At 52.0% G+C, this 17,495-nt stretch overlaps 2 protein-coding genes across 2 annotated transcripts; both read right to left on the bottom strand.

Annotated features, from left to right (window-relative positions):
• Positions 1-6,941: 6,941 nt before the first annotated feature.
• Positions 6,942-7,836, bottom strand: LTHEOB_12277 (Pap2 domain-containing protein; the record flags this gene model as incomplete). The annotated part of the gene is made up of 3 exons (XM_035509126.1): positions 6,942-7,399; positions 7,536-7,725; positions 7,789-7,836. The coding sequence occupies 3 exons, from the start codon at positions 7,834-7,836 to the stop codon at positions 6,942-6,944; spliced, it is 696 nt and encodes a 231-aa protein (XP_035364782.1).
• A 3,048-nt stretch (positions 7,837-10,884) lies between these two features.
• Positions 10,885-12,654, bottom strand: LTHEOB_12276 (G protein signaling regulator protein; the record flags this gene model as incomplete). Its single annotated transcript, XM_035509125.1, has 3 exons — positions 10,885-11,867; positions 11,920-12,442; positions 12,493-12,654. 3 exons carry the CDS (start codon positions 12,652-12,654, stop codon positions 10,885-10,887), a joined length of 1,668 nt encoding a protein of 555 aa, XP_035364781.1.
• Positions 12,655-17,495: the final 4,841 nt, after the last annotated feature.

Raw genomic sequence — 17,495 nt, 5'->3', positions numbered from 1 at the left:
TTGCTTTCTTGCTCGGTGTTCCGCTTGGTGGCTTCTCTCGGATTTAGTAGGCTGCAAAAGAAAGTAGAGTCGAGGACCTTTCGGTTAGTGTACATAAAAGAATATACCGTTTGATCTTTTTATGATGGTTTATGGATGTGCTGTATGAGGCTAGTATGGAGTCATTTCACTCAGTACTTTAATCAAAACTGGGGATTTGAACGTCTTTCCCGGATGCATCTGCTCGCTTTCACATCCTGCTTCAAACCCCTCTCTACTGCAAATCCATGGAACCGATCGCGTATCCGTTCATGAGTGCTGCGCTGGTACCGTGTCGTATGTTCGTAAACAGATGTCATTGGTCGATGTCAAACGTGCGTGTCAGCCAGAGATTGGCTGGCTGCAGAATTCTGCAATATGCAGCCATACTCTTGGCACGAAGCCTGTACATTTTACTCCTTTTCGTTTCCCCTTTTTATTCAATAGATGCCGTTGACGACTTCCGACTAGCGGTACTCCTTGTAGCTCTTGTCTTTCTTGTCAAGTCGTGCATATAATTTGACGTCACTCGGGATAGTTTTTGAAACACTAGACGGCGCTACCGGGCGGGCCGACCCATGGCGCGAGCCTAAAAAAGTGATATGAAAGGCATGAGAAAGATATGACTCAAGGACCAGATATACTGGGATCAGATGATCTAACTCGGAAGCTGGAAGACTCGGCTCCGCCTCTGTCCTTTAAAAGGAACCCATCAAATGTGAGACAATCCCCAACCATATCGATTGCTACAACATGAGCTCCAACCCACCCTTAGGCTAATCGTACAGTCAAACAGCCCAGCCAATAGATGATATATTAAGGAGAAAATCATAACACCGGTCTCCTTTCAAGAACTTCCAGCCAATGGTGTACAGAATCAGTAGCCATGGGGTTGAAGCCCAGGCTCTTTGAGTGTATGCATCCCGGGTCTGATAAAATCATGATCAGCTCAATTCCCCAACTGCAAGAACGTACTCCGCCCTCTAAGCTATGGCTCGAACGTACTCATCATTTCCCCGTACAGCTTTCTTTGCACTTGACGTCTCTGGTAAAGCTGGGCTTTTCGTTGTTACACGAGCAATTTATTGCTTCAGACTTAAGGGTATGTCCACACGAATACGTGATCATATTGTAGCACATGTTGTAGAGGATGCAGACGATTGTCAATGATTGAGCAAGGTTCAAAACGGTGCTTTGGGAAACTGTTGTTACTGAGAACTGCTAAATACACGGCTTTGTGGAAATTTATATAGTGCCGTGAGCGTTAAATTTTGAAACAGGTTTCGCTCTTGAGTCGATGCGGGGCAATCACAACACCTGATCAGCCTGAAGAAGCCAAAGACTAGGTATGAGATTCTTATTGGCCATCTGCGGATGCGGGGTATTCACGTGAGAAGATTCATAAGCACTGGTAAGCTTGCACATGGCCAGTTCCGGCAAGCAATTCTCAGCCTTGCCAGTGCAGGTTGTCAGCGGCACCACTAAATAAATTCGACATTCATTGCAGGCTGCAAGACGTGAAAGCTTTGCGCGTGGCGAGACTGAATACTGAAGTAGATGTATGTGCGGAGCCGAACAGGGAAGGGGCATCCCTTGAGGTCGTGCGGTTTCTTAGACTCTCTTCCGCTTTACGCACACTTCTACGTCTGCTTTGCTTTGGCATTAATGCATGCCAAAGTAGAAGACGAGGCCCTCGCTAAATGGCTGGCTCCGAAGGAGCAATGTTAACTTCAGTTTTCATAAAGGAGACAGTTAAGCTGAGAAGAGTTTGCTGTTCTACCGGCATCCGTAGTCATGAAAGAAAGGATAGGAGGCACAGGGGGTGACACATCAGGATTACTTTTATTTAAACCCATTAGACGATTTCTACAGCACAGCACTTTGTGGAAATACAGCACACCAATAAGAGAAATATGGATGTGTGCCTGGTGGCCGCGCGCTCAGATATGCCGTACGCTGAAGCATCTGATGTAGGATTCTGGTATGGATGAAAATGAAATAATTTAAGAAAGGTCCTGTACAAGAAGTCGACCGCTCTACGAATATATGAAGAAAACCAGGAAGTTAAGCTTCATGTGGGGACGCCATTCTGCAAGCCTTGCGGGCGTTGGTCTTTGCTCTTCCCAAATATCAGTTTGAGAACTCTTGGATGCCGAGCCTCTGCAATGGTAGCGAATAGAATCAGGGACAGCAGTGCAACATATCCTATACATAGGAGGAGCACATGGGTCGAGGGAATGACAGACATGCTGAAAATACCCTTCAACGCTTATTAGTGGCCGTAAAGTATTCCAGGGCGAAATGAACGTACTGTGGCCAGTGACAGTGGAAGATAAAGCTATGAAGGAGTCAGAAATTATGTTGCTGGGCTTGATCGACCAGGAAGAAGTAATTACCACAGTCATTTTGGTGAGAATGCCGATATTCTCCCCTTGCTGTGTAGTAAAAGTGCTTTCCATTAGCGCGGAAGCGTTGATCAACTATATTGCATTAGCGAAAAGAGCGGCTTATGAAGACGACATCTGTGTGTAGGATCGGTCGATAGCGTGTAGGGGTGCCGAGACTTACGCCGTCAAGTTTACTCTGGAAAAGATCCAACTTCTGCTCAAGTAACCTGCGCAAGAATCTCAACTGGGAAATATCTTTGCGGACCTCAGTAATGCGTTCATTCCATCTCCCCCGGAAGGTTGCGCTCCCGGTGGTTTCTAAATGCCGAATGCTTCCCTTTTCAAAATCATCCCATGAAGCTATGAGATTCCCAAGCGTGTCACTAAAGCGGCGGATAGTTGAGACGGTCATAGTGAGTTTTTTGGTGTGTGGAAATCCCGGTCCGTCGGTGAATTGATTTCTCGATTCTCGCTCTTCTTGCTATCTTTCTATTAATTTGAAACTTGAATGATATAGGAAAATGGAATTTATTCCAAACTTACGTATTTTATCATGCCTTCTTCGAACTTATTGATCAAGCAGGTCCATTCTTGCGTCGCCTGTGTCATGCGATGTGACAACACCCACAGGTAGTATTCTCTTGGATTCCATAGAGGATATCGAAGCCACCGAGTGCCCCCAGTGGCCGGATCCCTTCCATATGGATTTCCATCAAACTCCGCGTAGTATTCATCATACCCTTCTTCAGTTCCAAAGTAGCTGTCAACAAAGCAGTAACCAGTCCAAAGCCATTCGTCGACGCCAGTGACCAGGAGAGATAGCTGGCATTCATGAAAGAATAAGCCTTTCTCTTCAGATAGTGGGAGCTCTCGCGATGATCTGAATGATTTGTCCGAGTAGATTCGAGGATCTCTATGATCTTCTCCACGTCGTAGAGCATATAACGTGATATGGAATTCAAGGTTGAACACAAGGCCCCCCTTTTGGAATTAGCCATCAAGGAAAATAATCTACTTTGCTACTTACTGGGCCAAACCCAATGTTGAACATTGGTCGGAATAAGACATGCTGGTTGACGAAATTTCGAAAAACAGAGATAGAACGAAGAGGGCTCGTCTTTACAAGCACAGAAACGCACTGCGGCGTAACATTCGCGATGTATCTATTGTGAAGCATTGTCAGGATCTGAAAGAAACGAACGAGGTGTATCGTACATTGTGCGTTTCTCTGCTTTGAGGGAAATTCTCTGCTTACTGTTAGCATTAAGAACCCTCCAGGCAAAGCGATTGAGATAGAGCATTACATCTTGCGCAAGTCGACTTTCTAGCTCTCTCAAGGTCACTCTTCGTCTGAAAACATTCTCGCCAGTGGGCGGGTATAACAAATATCCATTCTGCTCGTCTTTCTCCCCCTCAGAGTCCCAGATTCTGGTGACAGTCACTCCTGATCCTGCGGTGGTGTCACAGCGATCATCGAGTAACACAACACCGGCCCGTTCGTCATTATGTGCTCCGAAGTCGAAAAACTTTTCAAGCGCAGCATATAAATAGTGTCCGGGTGGTCCCAAGGCGCTTCTGTTGTGGGATAGGAATGCGGCAGTTATCTCCTTTTGCGACAGGATTTTGACGAATGGCTTTGTGGATTCACCTTTGTACAATTTTCCACGCCGGCCAGTAAACTGAAGATTCCAAGATTCAGCTGGGCTTGCCATCGAGGTTCATGGTACCTTTAGTAAAAAGACCTTGTAAATTCGTTCGAGGCTGCCTGGTTGTGGAGAGTGTGGGGCTTTCACGCTTCTTGTGTAACATGACAAGGCAGCTGACATTGATTTGCTCACGTGACAGATGCAGCAACAAGGATTGAGGAAAAGGTGGCCATATGACCACAAGTCATTCTTCGTCATTCCGTTCGCTTCTTTGCTGACGGCCGTTATAAGGCCAAGCTGCTTCGAGTGCTTACGCTCTTGTCCACTACACAAGTATCTGCTGCCAACTTCAAAGAATTTCCAATGTATGACGCTCGACCCCGCATGTTTCGAGATCAGGGGCTGAGTTGTTTGTCGTTTACAACCTTCCTGTACTCATCGGTACTCACGTTTCAAGCCACAATTTTGGGGAGATCGCAAAAGTGGACTTGCGTAAGACTCACCGATAATCAAGGGAAAGGCGGGGATTAGGGGGTAAAGCGAAGGCCAAAATTAGCTAAAGAGTAGCTAATTGGGTCTACCAGTGTCAGCCAGCATGTGAACGCCAAAACGAAAACTCGACACTCTGTGAATGTGGTCACTATCAATGCTGTTATTGTACATGTAACAGCTATAAGAGCATATGCACTTCCGAGCTCGTCAAATTAGGAATTCCCTGGACGATGATGCCCTACAACGACGTGTGGACCTGCGTGAGTAATTCTGATTGTGATACTTTGAGATGTTGTTAACGAAAGCATAGTGTCAATGCGGCACTGCATGCTTATACGCAAACTGTGTTAGATGCCCTGTTTGTACCCATGATCCATGCGGGTACTGCACTTGGGGCTGAAGTATCTGTACAGTCCCCTCTGTAGATTATCGAGTAATACAAGATTCATTCAAGATGTACACACCATAGGCTAAGACTATTGATTGATCCTCTCCCGCTAATATTGCATTCCTCGGATTCGTGTTCTCCTATAAAATGTGGATTTGAACTTCATTAGCGCATAAGGAACGTGTGACGTTCAGCAGGAGTCTTCTAGTTTCATAGTCGATGCATTTCTGCATTTGTATGAGGCTTTTCAGCCGCAGGACGATGGGTTCCAATAGCAATATGATAGAAATACGCGCTTACTGCCAGGCGCTTGAGTCATCTTCGTTGCCAACCGATACAGCAAAGGTAAGCTTCTCAGTGTGAGTCCAATTTGCATCGTCGATAAATCTGGTTCGGGATTCTTCTTACTGTCACTTATATTGGCACGCGTAAGCATGCGAAATTCAGAATCAGGCTGGAACTCAAGCGCACATATGCAGTCATGCGATCATCGAACACAGACACGAGCGTGGACTATTCCCATGTTGCCTGAGTTATTCGTCGCTCAAGGGCTTCGAGAAAGTACTCACATGGATTCCACACCGGGAAATCAAGGGCGTGAGCACCACCTGTTGACGGGTCCTTTCTATCTTGGAGGTACTGTCCCCATTCCCTCTCAGCGCCAAAATATGTGTCGACGAAACAGTAGGACGTCCAAAGCCATTCATCCATTCCCGTAAACAAGAATGATAGCTAGGCTTCGTGGGACTAGTAAGCCTCCTCATTTGCATCACGCCATAGTGGCAACCGGCGTTTTTGTACAACGAGACTGATAGAAGTCATAAATTTCCATGAAAGTGGGGTATGTGATATTATTCGCTCGCTTTCCAACCTGTAGCATTGAACTTGAAGTGGTTGCACAATGATCATGTGGCAAAAACAGTTGCCCCGCCATATTAACAGTCAGCCTTGTGACTAGTCTCCGCTTTCCCGGTATATAACTACCATCTCGCTGACCTTAAGCCTCAGCCCCTTACCAGACGACCATCAGCAAGTTTCGAATGAGAAGAATCACCGGGGCGATGTGGCACTGCAGCGACCCCATATCTCATATCCCATCATACCAAGCGGAAGCAAAGTCATATAAACATGAGTGTCAGTGGGTGAATGGCAGCAATGTGCAAACCGAGGGCTATTGGTGGACATGCGTCAGTAGTTCCTGCTCTCACAACTCTATCCCCCTAATCTACTAGCAGTGTAATTCACAATGTAACGTGAGCAACAATAGCGAAAGCTGCTCCAATTGCGGACATAAACGATGTGGTGGATGCAAGAACGACAAAGAGATCAGACCAACTATTTCTACTGAAGGTGTACCTTCCGATGGCGGCGAGGAGAAGTACTTTTGTGTGCGTGTTATTATCTCCCATAAAAGATAGATTGAATGCTAACTATGCCATATAGTGCCGCTGCGGATGTGGTCCGCTGTTGGTTAATTTATACCCTGCTTGTATAGAATGCCATCATTGGAGGTGTTCTGATTGCCGAACCGAGTGAGAATCGCGAAAGGCTGGGAAGAATTAAACCTGCTTGAAGAGTGAGACAATCAGGTTCCTATCTGTCTGGCTATGCATATTTAGCGAAGTAGGGGCGAATGGGAAAGCAATATCTTTATTCCTGCAGTTGCAATGAAGCTTTGCCGTTCCTTGGGAAATGGTACATAGCAATTGGCAATAACGGTGGTAGAAAACCTACAGCACTATGTCTCAACTATTGTCTGCTCTTCATTTCTAATTTTCGGTATGTACAGTCCAGTCCATGATCCATAGAACTGAGAACACTGAAGAGTAAGGGGAAAGCACCTGCTCAGAGACAAGCATTGTTACAGCTGCGCCAATACTTTACATGCTTTTCTTGACCCAAAAGGATCGATCTCCAACTGAATGTGGTTCAGGAGCCAGAAAGTCCTCCCCTCCAGATGCCATTCCACAACGTCTCATTATAGAAACCCTCCAGAAAAATACCTACCGTCTACCGCACCTTCTTCCCACCATCCACACCCCTCCTCAACTTCCTCCGCTCCTCCCAGCGCGCCCACCCCGCATCCACCAGATCCTCCTCAACCACCAGATCCCTAAACCGCAGCGCCTTCGCCAGCCCCAGCTCGAGCCCCCACTCCAACCAGCCGCTCCGCCTCAGCCAACTGGTGAAACCGAACCACAAGAGGGCGAACACGGCGCCAGCAGCGCAGCCCACCAGGACTTGCTTGTCGGTGTGGTAGGAGAGGTAGATGCGGGAGAAGGCGACGGCGGCGGCGGAGGCGAGGGCGAGGGTGGAGAGGGCGAGGCGCTGGGCGAAGGTGGTCGGGGTGTGCGTGTGGGTGGGGTGCGGCTGGTGGCGGAAGAGCAGGAAGAGGGCGAGGTAGAGCGAGAAGAAGGAGACGAACTGCGCGTGCGACGAGGGCATGCCGTAGCCTTTGCCGTACATTTCTGTATTTTTGGTCCTTGAACGTTAGCCGTAGGGAATCAGGAGGAGCGAGGTGGGGGAGGGAGACGGAGGGAATGGGTTGGAGAGAGCGGGGTGAGTGGAGGGCATAGCAGAGAGCAGGGCAAGGCTGGAACGTACGGCGCGGACGCTCTTCTTTGATCAACCGCTTCAGACACCAGTTCACGGCCTCGCAAGCCAGCTGGCCGGCGAACATGAGGGCGACCTCGGCTTCGCGGCTGGACCAGATCAGAGTGGTGTAGACGACGCAGAGGCCTTGGGGAACGAGGGCCAGCCAGGCACACAGGTACGAGAAGCGGTCATTGGGATCCTGTGGGTCTCTCGGTCAGCGCGGGCGGTGAGCGGGCAGCGGCGGGTGAGGGTTGTGGCTCACATAATGGACGTGGGTGAGGGAGAGCGAAGCGAGGACGGGTTCTTCCATGGCGAGCGGCTGAGAAGGGGAGGGGAGAGAAGGGGGAGAGAAAGCGAGGGTGTGTCGCGTGGGATGTCTGCGGCGCGGGTGTCTGCGGCGCGAGTTGGCGAGCTGCACAATGATGATGATGCATGGATGCTTGTTCGGCAGTCGGAGCGAGAGATTGCCGAGAGATTGTTATCTTATCTCTGATTGATGTGCGTCGATCCCGCACACCTTGCTTTCACTGCATCTCATCAAACCGCGTCTTTCGACCCTGCTGGATGCTTTCATAGCTGCGGATGCCAGAGAAAGCTACGCATGAATTGTTCACCAACCTCGACATCTATCGCACAGTCTCGGCGGGAGACACAGATGTGTAGGAACAATCTCCCGAAACCTTCACCCTCCATACCGACGCAGCCATTCATCCGAGGTGGGATCCAGCAGTGATGCGATACTGCTGCTACCAGAATGTGGATTCCAAGCGGATGTTTGAGCGCATCTGCTCAGGGATTGCGACGATATTGACGTCCTGAGGACTCCACCACTCGCAAACCTGACACTCCGGGCAACCGACCGGAACGCGCAACCACCATTGCAAAGATGACATGTTGCCATCAGCAGCCCGCCATCATGCTCACTGCGCTCATCCAGCTCTTCTCCCCAGACTCGACAACACTCGAGCAACCACGCGCACGTCCGAGGAAGTCAGACGCAGCCCTACCGTCCACTCTGGCCCCCATGCGGTACGGAATTCCTTCGCTACGATGCGGGACCGGGCCGCCGCTTATCGGTCGCCGGTGCTTATGCGCCATCGAAATAAACCCTTGTAACTTGCTAGCGCTGGGGTCCAGAAAACGACACGCCACAAGTCCTTTTGACCGTTTGGGTCCGGGGTGGCGCTATTGGCGCCATGAGTCGTGTAGTGCTAAACTCCTCCAACCCAGAATGATAGACACACGCCATGGACAAAGGAGCGGACGGCGCCTGAGCCTACCCTTTCTTTTGGGCCCTTTTGCTTTAAGGTTCTTTGTTGGATGCTGCGATCGACGTCGGGGTCCCGTTCCTGCGAGCAATAGCACAAGAGCGCGCACAGCGTTTCCTGGCACATGCGTTACTAAAGAGAAGTACACCCGGAGCAGGCTCCGACCGCCAGACGACGGAAACCTCCCGTTCAGCCAGCCAGCAGCAAAATCGAAACCCACATAGCTGCGAATGCGACCGCAAAACGCGTGATTTAGGGATTGAGAAAGAGCAAAAAGGGGAAAATGCAATACTTGACTACTCCGCAGATAAGCGAGAATCAGGCCACTGCAACTACCGACGAAAGCCGCAACGCAGACAGGCGGACGCGGCCTGCCCGTCTTGTCTCCACCAACGCTGCCGCAGATGCAAGCCCACGCGGGCGCCACGAACGCCTCAGCAACGCTGATGCGTACGGAGAACCGGCATCGAAAAAGGCAAGGAGCGCGAGAGAACCCATCGCCCCACCGTTTGTTCAGCCAGCCCTGAGAGAAGTTTATATTTCATAATCAAAGCACTCGTTTCACCATCCACGACACTTGCGCGTCGTCACATGCCCAAACACCGGTATCGGGCGTACTACCAAGCTGCTCATCTCTGTAGCCTCTCGCATACCTTTAATCCCGACCGATATTCCCTTCGCGACCTCGAGACGAAGCTTATAATTGCTCTCGCTTGTTGTACCTCTAGCCTCGGCGACACTCATTGCAACTCATAATACTGACGACACATCCTCACGTGATCGACGTCGAGCAAAAGCCAGCAGCGAACGCTCGTGCTCTGCTTTTTTAGTACATGCCCTAAGATCTGGGGGGTGGCTTGTGTGGAAGGGATGGCCGGGCGACCGGGGGGGATGGAGGCGGCCGCCGCCGGCGGCAGGCACGCGGCCCTTTTTTCGGCAAAAGCAGACAGCACATCGCAAGCCCTGCGCGACTTTGCTCTCTCTGCCCTGAGAGCCCTGCCCTTCCTTCCCGCTTTCCGACGGCGCGGTCCTGCTCTGATCTGGCCCCTTCCAGCAGGATGGTAGAAGGATGCGTAGTGTCCCGGAGCTGAGTGCGATAATTCTGACAGCACTACTACAGTTTTTCTTTTTTCTTTTTTTTTTCCTTTTTGATTGGAACAACATGCGGTCTGTCAAAGTTGATTCCTTCGAGGGAATGAGAATATGACGATGATACTATTCGGCCCTCCGCTCGGCGCCATTTTTTTGGTGTGTGACGAAAGAGAAATGATGAGCCGTGTGATCACTGTTGACCGGTACTAAGTAAAGTGGGCAACAAGCTCCAGATCATCAATCACATGTTCTCTCCTTCCGTTTCGGGCATTGAACTACTGTATTCATTTGTTTTGATTGCGATTACTGATCTTTTAGGCAATTCAGGCCCGGGCCTAAGTGCCAGGTGAAGAAAAAAGTGCTGTGCGGTTGGCACATCGTAGACATCAGAAGACACCTGCTTTTTGCGTTGCTACCTTCATAAACTGTGTGAATGATTGTATTAGAGAGAGACAGTGATCTGGTAAATGTACCTTTGTCCAAGCGAGTTCTTCTGAAACGGTGGCTGAAGAAATTATGTATGCATGTTCAGAAAGTGCGCCATTTAGCGGCATGGCTACGGACTGCAAGGAGATGACCAGGAGCACAGAATTTTCGCGACATCATCAAGACTGACATAGATAGAAAGAAAGGATTTTTGCATGTATTTTGGGGTGATGGATTAACGAATGAATTACTGCTTTTCCCAATATTAAACGAATGTCTTCGCCCTGGAACTCCTTTTTCCCCCGGCCTGCTATCCTAAAAGACCGTTCCGGGCCCAATCATCAACTAAAAATTTTCCTCTTCATCAACAAAAATATCGGGAAAAGACATCAGAAGTAGACAGCCACTCAGATATTAATAAGTAGTAGTCAAAAAGGGAAACAAAGGGGTGGTATCGTGCAACGGTCAATCTAGCATCAAAGAGACAAGCGACAAGAGTGCGGATCAAGCAACCAAGGAAAAGCACAGGGTATCAACGACGGACTCGTGCATCTCTCTCTCCAATCCCACACCTAGTACAGACACGCTCCGGGAAGGGCGAGGAAGACGGCCGTTGTCGTCGTAGTGATGATCATGCTCCAAATCTGCGCACCCTTGACAATCTTATCCTGGATGATGCGCACGCTCGCCTCCTGGACCCAGGTTTCCTTGTCCCAAATCTTCTCCTTGAGGGGCTTCTTCTCGTAGTTGGAGACCCACGCCTCGCTGTCGAACGAGTTGCTGCTGCCGAATGTGTCCATGCTCCAGGCGCGCCTCATCATGTTCGGCGACCTGTCGTTGCCGTTCAGCGTGGCTTCCTCGTCGTAGTCAAAGGTGCTGGTCGAAGTCTTCTTCATAAGCGAGGGGTCTTGAGATGGGGCGAGACTGTTGGTCGAAATCCTCTTTAGGCGCGCGGCGTCCTGAGATGGGGCGAGGCTGTTGGTGGAAATCCTCTTCAAGCGCGAGGGGTCTTGAGCGGGAGCGAGGGTGCTAGGGGGCTTCTCGTTGGTCGCGGTAGCGTTCGAGGAGGTGTTGCTGACTTCGCTATTCATGCTGACGCTGTCTTCTTCCTCCCAAGGCTTGAGACAACGCTTGTGTTCTTTGTGGAGGATGACACAGAGACCCTTGTAGGCCGCGATCATGGTCGTCGTGCCCATGAACAGGACGGGGAACATGAACAGGCGCCACCAGCGCGGGACACTGGACAGAAGGAGAAGCAGGCCAATGATCAGGCCGCCCGCAATGTGCGAGACACCCATAGTGCGGACGAAGAAGACACGGGGCTTGTTGCCGTTGCAGATGCTCCAGCGCACGAAGTTGGGGTGCGCCTGACCGCGCAGTGTCGCCTCGACCATTTCAGCCACAATCTTGAAAGCCGACGGGTGCGTCGTGTGCTGCAGTGCGTGCAGCACAGCAGACCGGTCACGGGCCGAAAGGTTGAGCTCACGCGGAGCGCCCGGCGCGATATAGTGCGCGATGACACGGTCGACCTCCTGACGAAGGGGCTGGACAGAGACTAGAGGTTGTCAGTAACGTGACACGTGGACGTTCAAGCATAGTGAACTTACAGCCCTGCCACTTGAGACCGGCAGAAGCGTTGGCTTCGTCAGCGATTTCACGGACTGACTCCTCGGAGAGGACGGGCTCGCCATATTGAGATGCCTGGCCTGTGAGGGAGACGGTGGGAACGCTGTGCCTATCGCCAAAGGTGGCCTGAGTAGGAGACAAAGTGTCCTGCCTGCTGAGGCCTGGAGAAGGCATGCAGTCGCTCCTGGGAGTAACTGGAGTAACGACCATCTCGTTCAGTCCAAGAGCGGCGGCTTCAGCGGGCTTGTCAAAGTCGATCTTGGGCATGAGCGGCGGAGGACGTCTCTTCCTATTTCCCATGACAGTGCTCATGGAGGCGCGTTGAGTAACCTTCTCCTCGACTGGTGGCTCTTCTTCATTCCATTCCGGAGATAGCGTCTTGCGGTCTGCCTTGAGAGCGTTGAAGCGCTCGGTGTAGTCCTGAAGCCAGAGGTAGAACTGAAGATTCTCGGCATCGTGGGTCACATAGACCAGGTAGTCCATGAAGTCGCGAAGCTGGCATGGCTTCGAGGGCGGTCAGTATCAGAAAGGCCGAGTGGCGTCGATAGACATACCGGCAGGGCCTTGTTGGCGATGATGTTCTCAAAAGAGAGCTCATCGGGGATGCCTCTCTTGCCGTTGGCAGTCCGCTCGACATAGCGCTGACATTCCTTCCGGTCAAGCGGGCCGTTGGACTTGGAAACGTAGTCGGGACGACGGTAGAAAAGGATAGACATTGTGAAATGAGTGTGGAGGAATTTGTCAGACTGAACCCGAGAACGAGGGACGAGGGTCCAACTAATAGAGAATGACAAAAAGGTCAGCCACAGAGGATGACGGTCAAGGTGACCGGTCTGATATACTCTGGGAGACTAAGGAACGACTGTGGAGGAAGGAAGAGGACGAACGGACTGGCGTGGGCTAGTAGTTAAGCCCGGGTGCAGAGGCTGCCGTGCAGCTAAACCGTTTCGCAGGCAGGGCATAATGGTTCTCAGCTCGCAATTCACAGTGCCAAGGCCATTTTCCCCTGCGTCCTGACGTGGGGTGTAGGGCGGAGTCAGGCCAATGGAGAGACTTTCCGAGAAGGTAAGGTCACAGCGGCGATCTAGGCTAGTAGGCGGTGGTTAGCAGTCTATCGACGCAGAACATCGCTAGGGTATTGACGCGTGTAGGGCCCCAGCGCACGCTTAACTAGCACGGCTCGAGTGTAGTGTGCCGTTAGCCAAGGGAGCCAGCTTCCCCAACAGGCATGATGGCAATCTGAGACGGGTGGTCGAAAATGAGCCAGTTCCTGAGGTTTAACCATGCTGGTCCTGTGCTAGGGCTGTGCAGGCTCAACGGAGACATGCCGAGATGCAGCGACCCGGTTCGCGGCCGTCGTCGATTGGCGCCGCACCGCGAGCCAGATCAGGCAATAGGCTCGGGCGGTCCGCGAGTAACGAGCGGACAAGGTTTTCCTACGGCGTTTCGGTGTAGCAAATTAAGCGTACAACGCTCTCGCGGGCAGAGGTGGGTCTCGACGCGTGGGAAGTGCTGGTGGCCCACGGAAAAGGGCGTGCAGCGGCGAGTCAGGATAGCGAGACGGTGGTCGATTCAGCTGGACGTTGAAAGAGAATGTGATGGGCGCCGGGATGGCAGACTGCTTGGGCCAACAGCGAGAGATCGGCGCAGGCAACGTCCTTGGAAGAGGCAGCACACAGTGTGCGTCGGCGTTCACGCATCCGGGTGCATTTCTTCAGGCGGATGGGTGGTGGCGCAGACAGGGCCGTGAGGCTCAATGCAAGCGTCATGGTGCAGTCACGGGCAGGCAGCCGCCTATTGCTGCTGATCGTCATCTCAGTGGCTTGCGGCCGTGGCATTGCCGGCGAAGCAGAGGCTCCCGTAGGTACCAAAGAAGCACCGATTCTTCAGCCTCTTTTCTTTGAATCCTGGCGTTCCCGTTCGGTGCCATGCTGGCGGTATTCCAGGCGAACGGCGCGCGGAGGGAATCCAGGAACGGGTCCTCTGCGCCCTGGATTTTCGCATCTGCTGATCGCGGGCGGGTGCGCCGGAGATGGTAGCTCCACTGGGCAATTGCATCGACGATGAGAGCAACGGCACAGGTACATCGCTTCCCAACCGACAGGCGGCCAGCAACCGTGAGGCCGAATGCGGAGAGGCGCGACGAGCGGTTCAGGAGGCTTTACGGGGAACGACAACGTTAGCTGTCAACGCCGTCGCGTCAGCCGGCCGGAGCGCGGCGTTCAGCTTAACGTGTTTGCAGCTGTCATGAAACCGAGTAATGGTGTTCCCCACTGGCGAGGTGATCTCTTCCCAGCAAGGGCGGCTGATCGGCGCGGACCACAGATCCAGTGCGGCGGGCGAGCCAAATGGGCTCCCCTGAGCGCGGTGCAATCTCGTAGAAACGGCAGTTGAGTGGCAGCCGAGTCATAAGCGACGCCGGTGAGGCTGTGGAGACGCCGCCACCCGAGCGAGAGGCAGCTGAGCAGTTTTGCCGGCCAATTGCAGCCATGGCGATGCTCTGCACGCGCAGCGCTGGTGTTTCGACAGCTGTATCCCGTCCCACTGCTCGTGCGCTCAGGCTGCAAGGCGTCCAGGGTGCGCGGCACAGCGGGCAGCTGGGGGGCTGTGAGAGCGGCCGTCTCTTGCGGGCGGCAGGATCGCGAGGGAGCAGCGCAGGATCTCAGGCGGCATAGATGGCAGTGCGCGGGACGGGGAACAGCCGCCAGCTCTGCGAATGAGGGCGCGGGGACTTGTCGGACCGGGAGCGGCGAGGGCGAGGGGTGGCCCGAGGCAGGGGAGACAGAGAGATTATTGGGGCGGGTCGGCCTCATGATCGCGGGTGCGGCTGATCTGATCCCGCGCCGACGGCCTGCGACCTCCCGATCGGACCTGGACCCGTACCATCGCAGCCATCTCAATCCTCCACCCAGCTACTCCGGCCCTACGTCAACCGTCATCTCATTTCATTCGTCTGGCCTGCCTGACCCAACGTTGGACGCGAGTAATTCGCCGAAGCCTCCCGCCGCCGGGTACCAGTGCAGCGCACGGCGCGCCCACCGCCTAGCCCCATTTCCGTTCTCCCATCGCCGCCTCAGACGCTCTCATTTGCCAACCCGCGGGAGCTTGAATACCCCGGACCCAAGGAGGTGGAAAGGAGACGATCGAGATGACGATATCGCAACGCATTTCTTCATCTCCTCTCTCTAGTGACGCTCCGCCCAACGGCCATTCGCTACCAAGCCCAATTGCCGGAATCATCTCCTCCAATACGGGGCCCATGTCGTGTTCCGCTTCCTATCACTTCGCCCACGACATCCTGCAAGCCATCACCAATAACTGTGTCTCATTTACTACTCATTGGCGCAGCCAAACTCCTTTGTACGCTTTTCTCGCACCAATCTCCAGTCGAACTCTCACCAAGCTGCTTGGCGAATGACCATCTCGTATGCTGTCACATGCTCGCCAGATGCGTAATTCCTCTCACTGTAACCTTCCTCCAACCCTCAAGACTTCACGCTGTGGTTCCAATCCACAATATTGGTTCGCCCCACCACTTCATTTCCTGTTACGCAAGCTTTTCCACGATGAATCACCACACAGCCTCACTTGTAAATTCTCCTAAATCCTAACACCCTCTAACCATGGCCACGCCAGAGACACTTCTCCTAAGAGCCAGGGCAGTCCCAGATTTTTTTTTTCACTCACGCATTGGCAGTGCACGCGCACTGGCATTCCTCCGGGTCGAAAAAGAAGAAAAAAAGTACCCCGGTGAATCCTACTCACGCAGATCCAAGGACTACTGTAGCCATTCTCACTAATAGAAAGCCCCATTGGATGGCCTCCCAAAACTACGCTTGTTGGTGGGTGATAAGCGCATCGTTTGTTGACAATGCAGCTGACAGTGACAAAATGGGCGTATCAGTCAACATACCCAAGCCTACTGTTCCCGAGTTACGATTCCATGAAAGCCCATATTTTCCATTAAGGTGCCGCCCGTATTGGAACAGCCTGTGCTACTACGCACAACGGAGCTGAACCCCCTTCCGCAGGATGGACAAACGGAGATCTCGTCTCGAGGCACACAACTAAAAAGCCCATCCCCCATGGCAAGAGAAGACCGTACGATGCACAGTGCATAAATGGCGCACTCGGGGAAAACTTGGTCTCGGGCCGCCCTTGAAGGAGTGGTGAGGAATGGTAAGCTGAATCGTGTGGTACCAGCTCACCACAACCTTCATCTTTCGCATACATTTCTTACGTCAACAATTATGAACTGCACTCTCTTTCGAATCAGAGGTCGCTATATTACTCTGTCTTCCTGAAGAGCCGTCCGAAGCCAGTGGAAATCTGATGCTTTAGACGGGTGGATCCATGAGAGCCCCTTGGCCATACTCCATCTCAGACAGGGGTTAAGCGGTGGACGTGTGCCACGCAACAGAGGCGTCTTAGAATCGTCTGGGCATTGCTTGTTCCCCGCTCAAAGGATTCTTTTTTATCTTTTTTATCTCAAGCCACTCTGCGACGAACGCGCCGGCCTTGCTTGGCGATCGCTGTGACGCCACCGCAGGATCACGCTTGACCCCTTACCCGCTCTGTGGCGATGCAGGGTCCCGGAGATCCTGAGAAAATCGGAAGGCGCCCTTCCGCCAGATGCAATAGGCTGCTCGACATTCCTTCAAACTAGCTGGCCTTCCCTAGAACGACAAAGCCCTCCCCTCGGTCAAAAGGGATTTTGAACGCACTATAGCGCTCGCTTCCCAGTAATTGGTATCATTTCGCAACAATTGAATCACGAAGACACGGTTAAAACTACTATTTTTCTTGGATAAACATCTTCGACGACTATTTTGAGCACTCCGAAGGTTGTTTAGCTAGTATGCTCTCTCGGGCCGAAGCTTAAGGTAGGCTTCGGACCGGTGAATTGACAGCTTGGCAACAATCACGTGTCAAACCCTCATGGAAAAGAGGGGGAATACTTGTGTCCAATCCAGCATTCAACACAACCTTACTCCCTCTGCTCAGGAGTATCCGCCATAAAGTCCCTCGACCCCTTTCTGTTTCGAAGTTTAGAGCATACCAAGGCTTGCCTCATTAAAGGTTAAGGGATCTTCCCTCTATGGTTGTGCATTTTACTTTTTGTCGAGCATATTGGTAAAAGGCTCCGGGCTAGTTACCGCCATACTATACTGATCTTCCGCAGGTAAATAGGGTTATCTTGTTGAACACACATATTCCTAGAGATAGGAGAGCAAGCCACGTCAGGCTCTGGGTGACTATCGCGTAAACCTTCTATCACTTGACAGGCCCTAGTAACGGTTCAATAGCCTCAGCCCACCTCACCAGCTACGCTGGAATCTTTTACGATAATTTAGTTTAGCTTAGTGCAGCATCTTTAGGCTAAAACATCTCACTCTGAACCTTGAACACGTTGACAGAGTTGCTGTGCTTACAACATGGTACTTCCAACGTACCGACCCTTCGTTAATTCAGTAGATGTACTATTGCCCGAAGCCTCAGCGTCCTTTTGTCCAGCCTGATCAATACGACGCCGATCATTCATGGCACGGCCGTAAAG

This window comes from Lasiodiplodia theobromae (genome assembly GCF_012971845.1).
Source record: "Lasiodiplodia theobromae strain AM2As chromosome Unknown scaffold_60, whole genome shotgun sequence".
NCBI lineage: Eukaryota > Fungi > Ascomycota > Dothideomycetes > Botryosphaeriales > Botryosphaeriaceae > Lasiodiplodia > Lasiodiplodia theobromae.
This window is presented reverse-complemented; position numbering and strand designations above follow the sequence as displayed.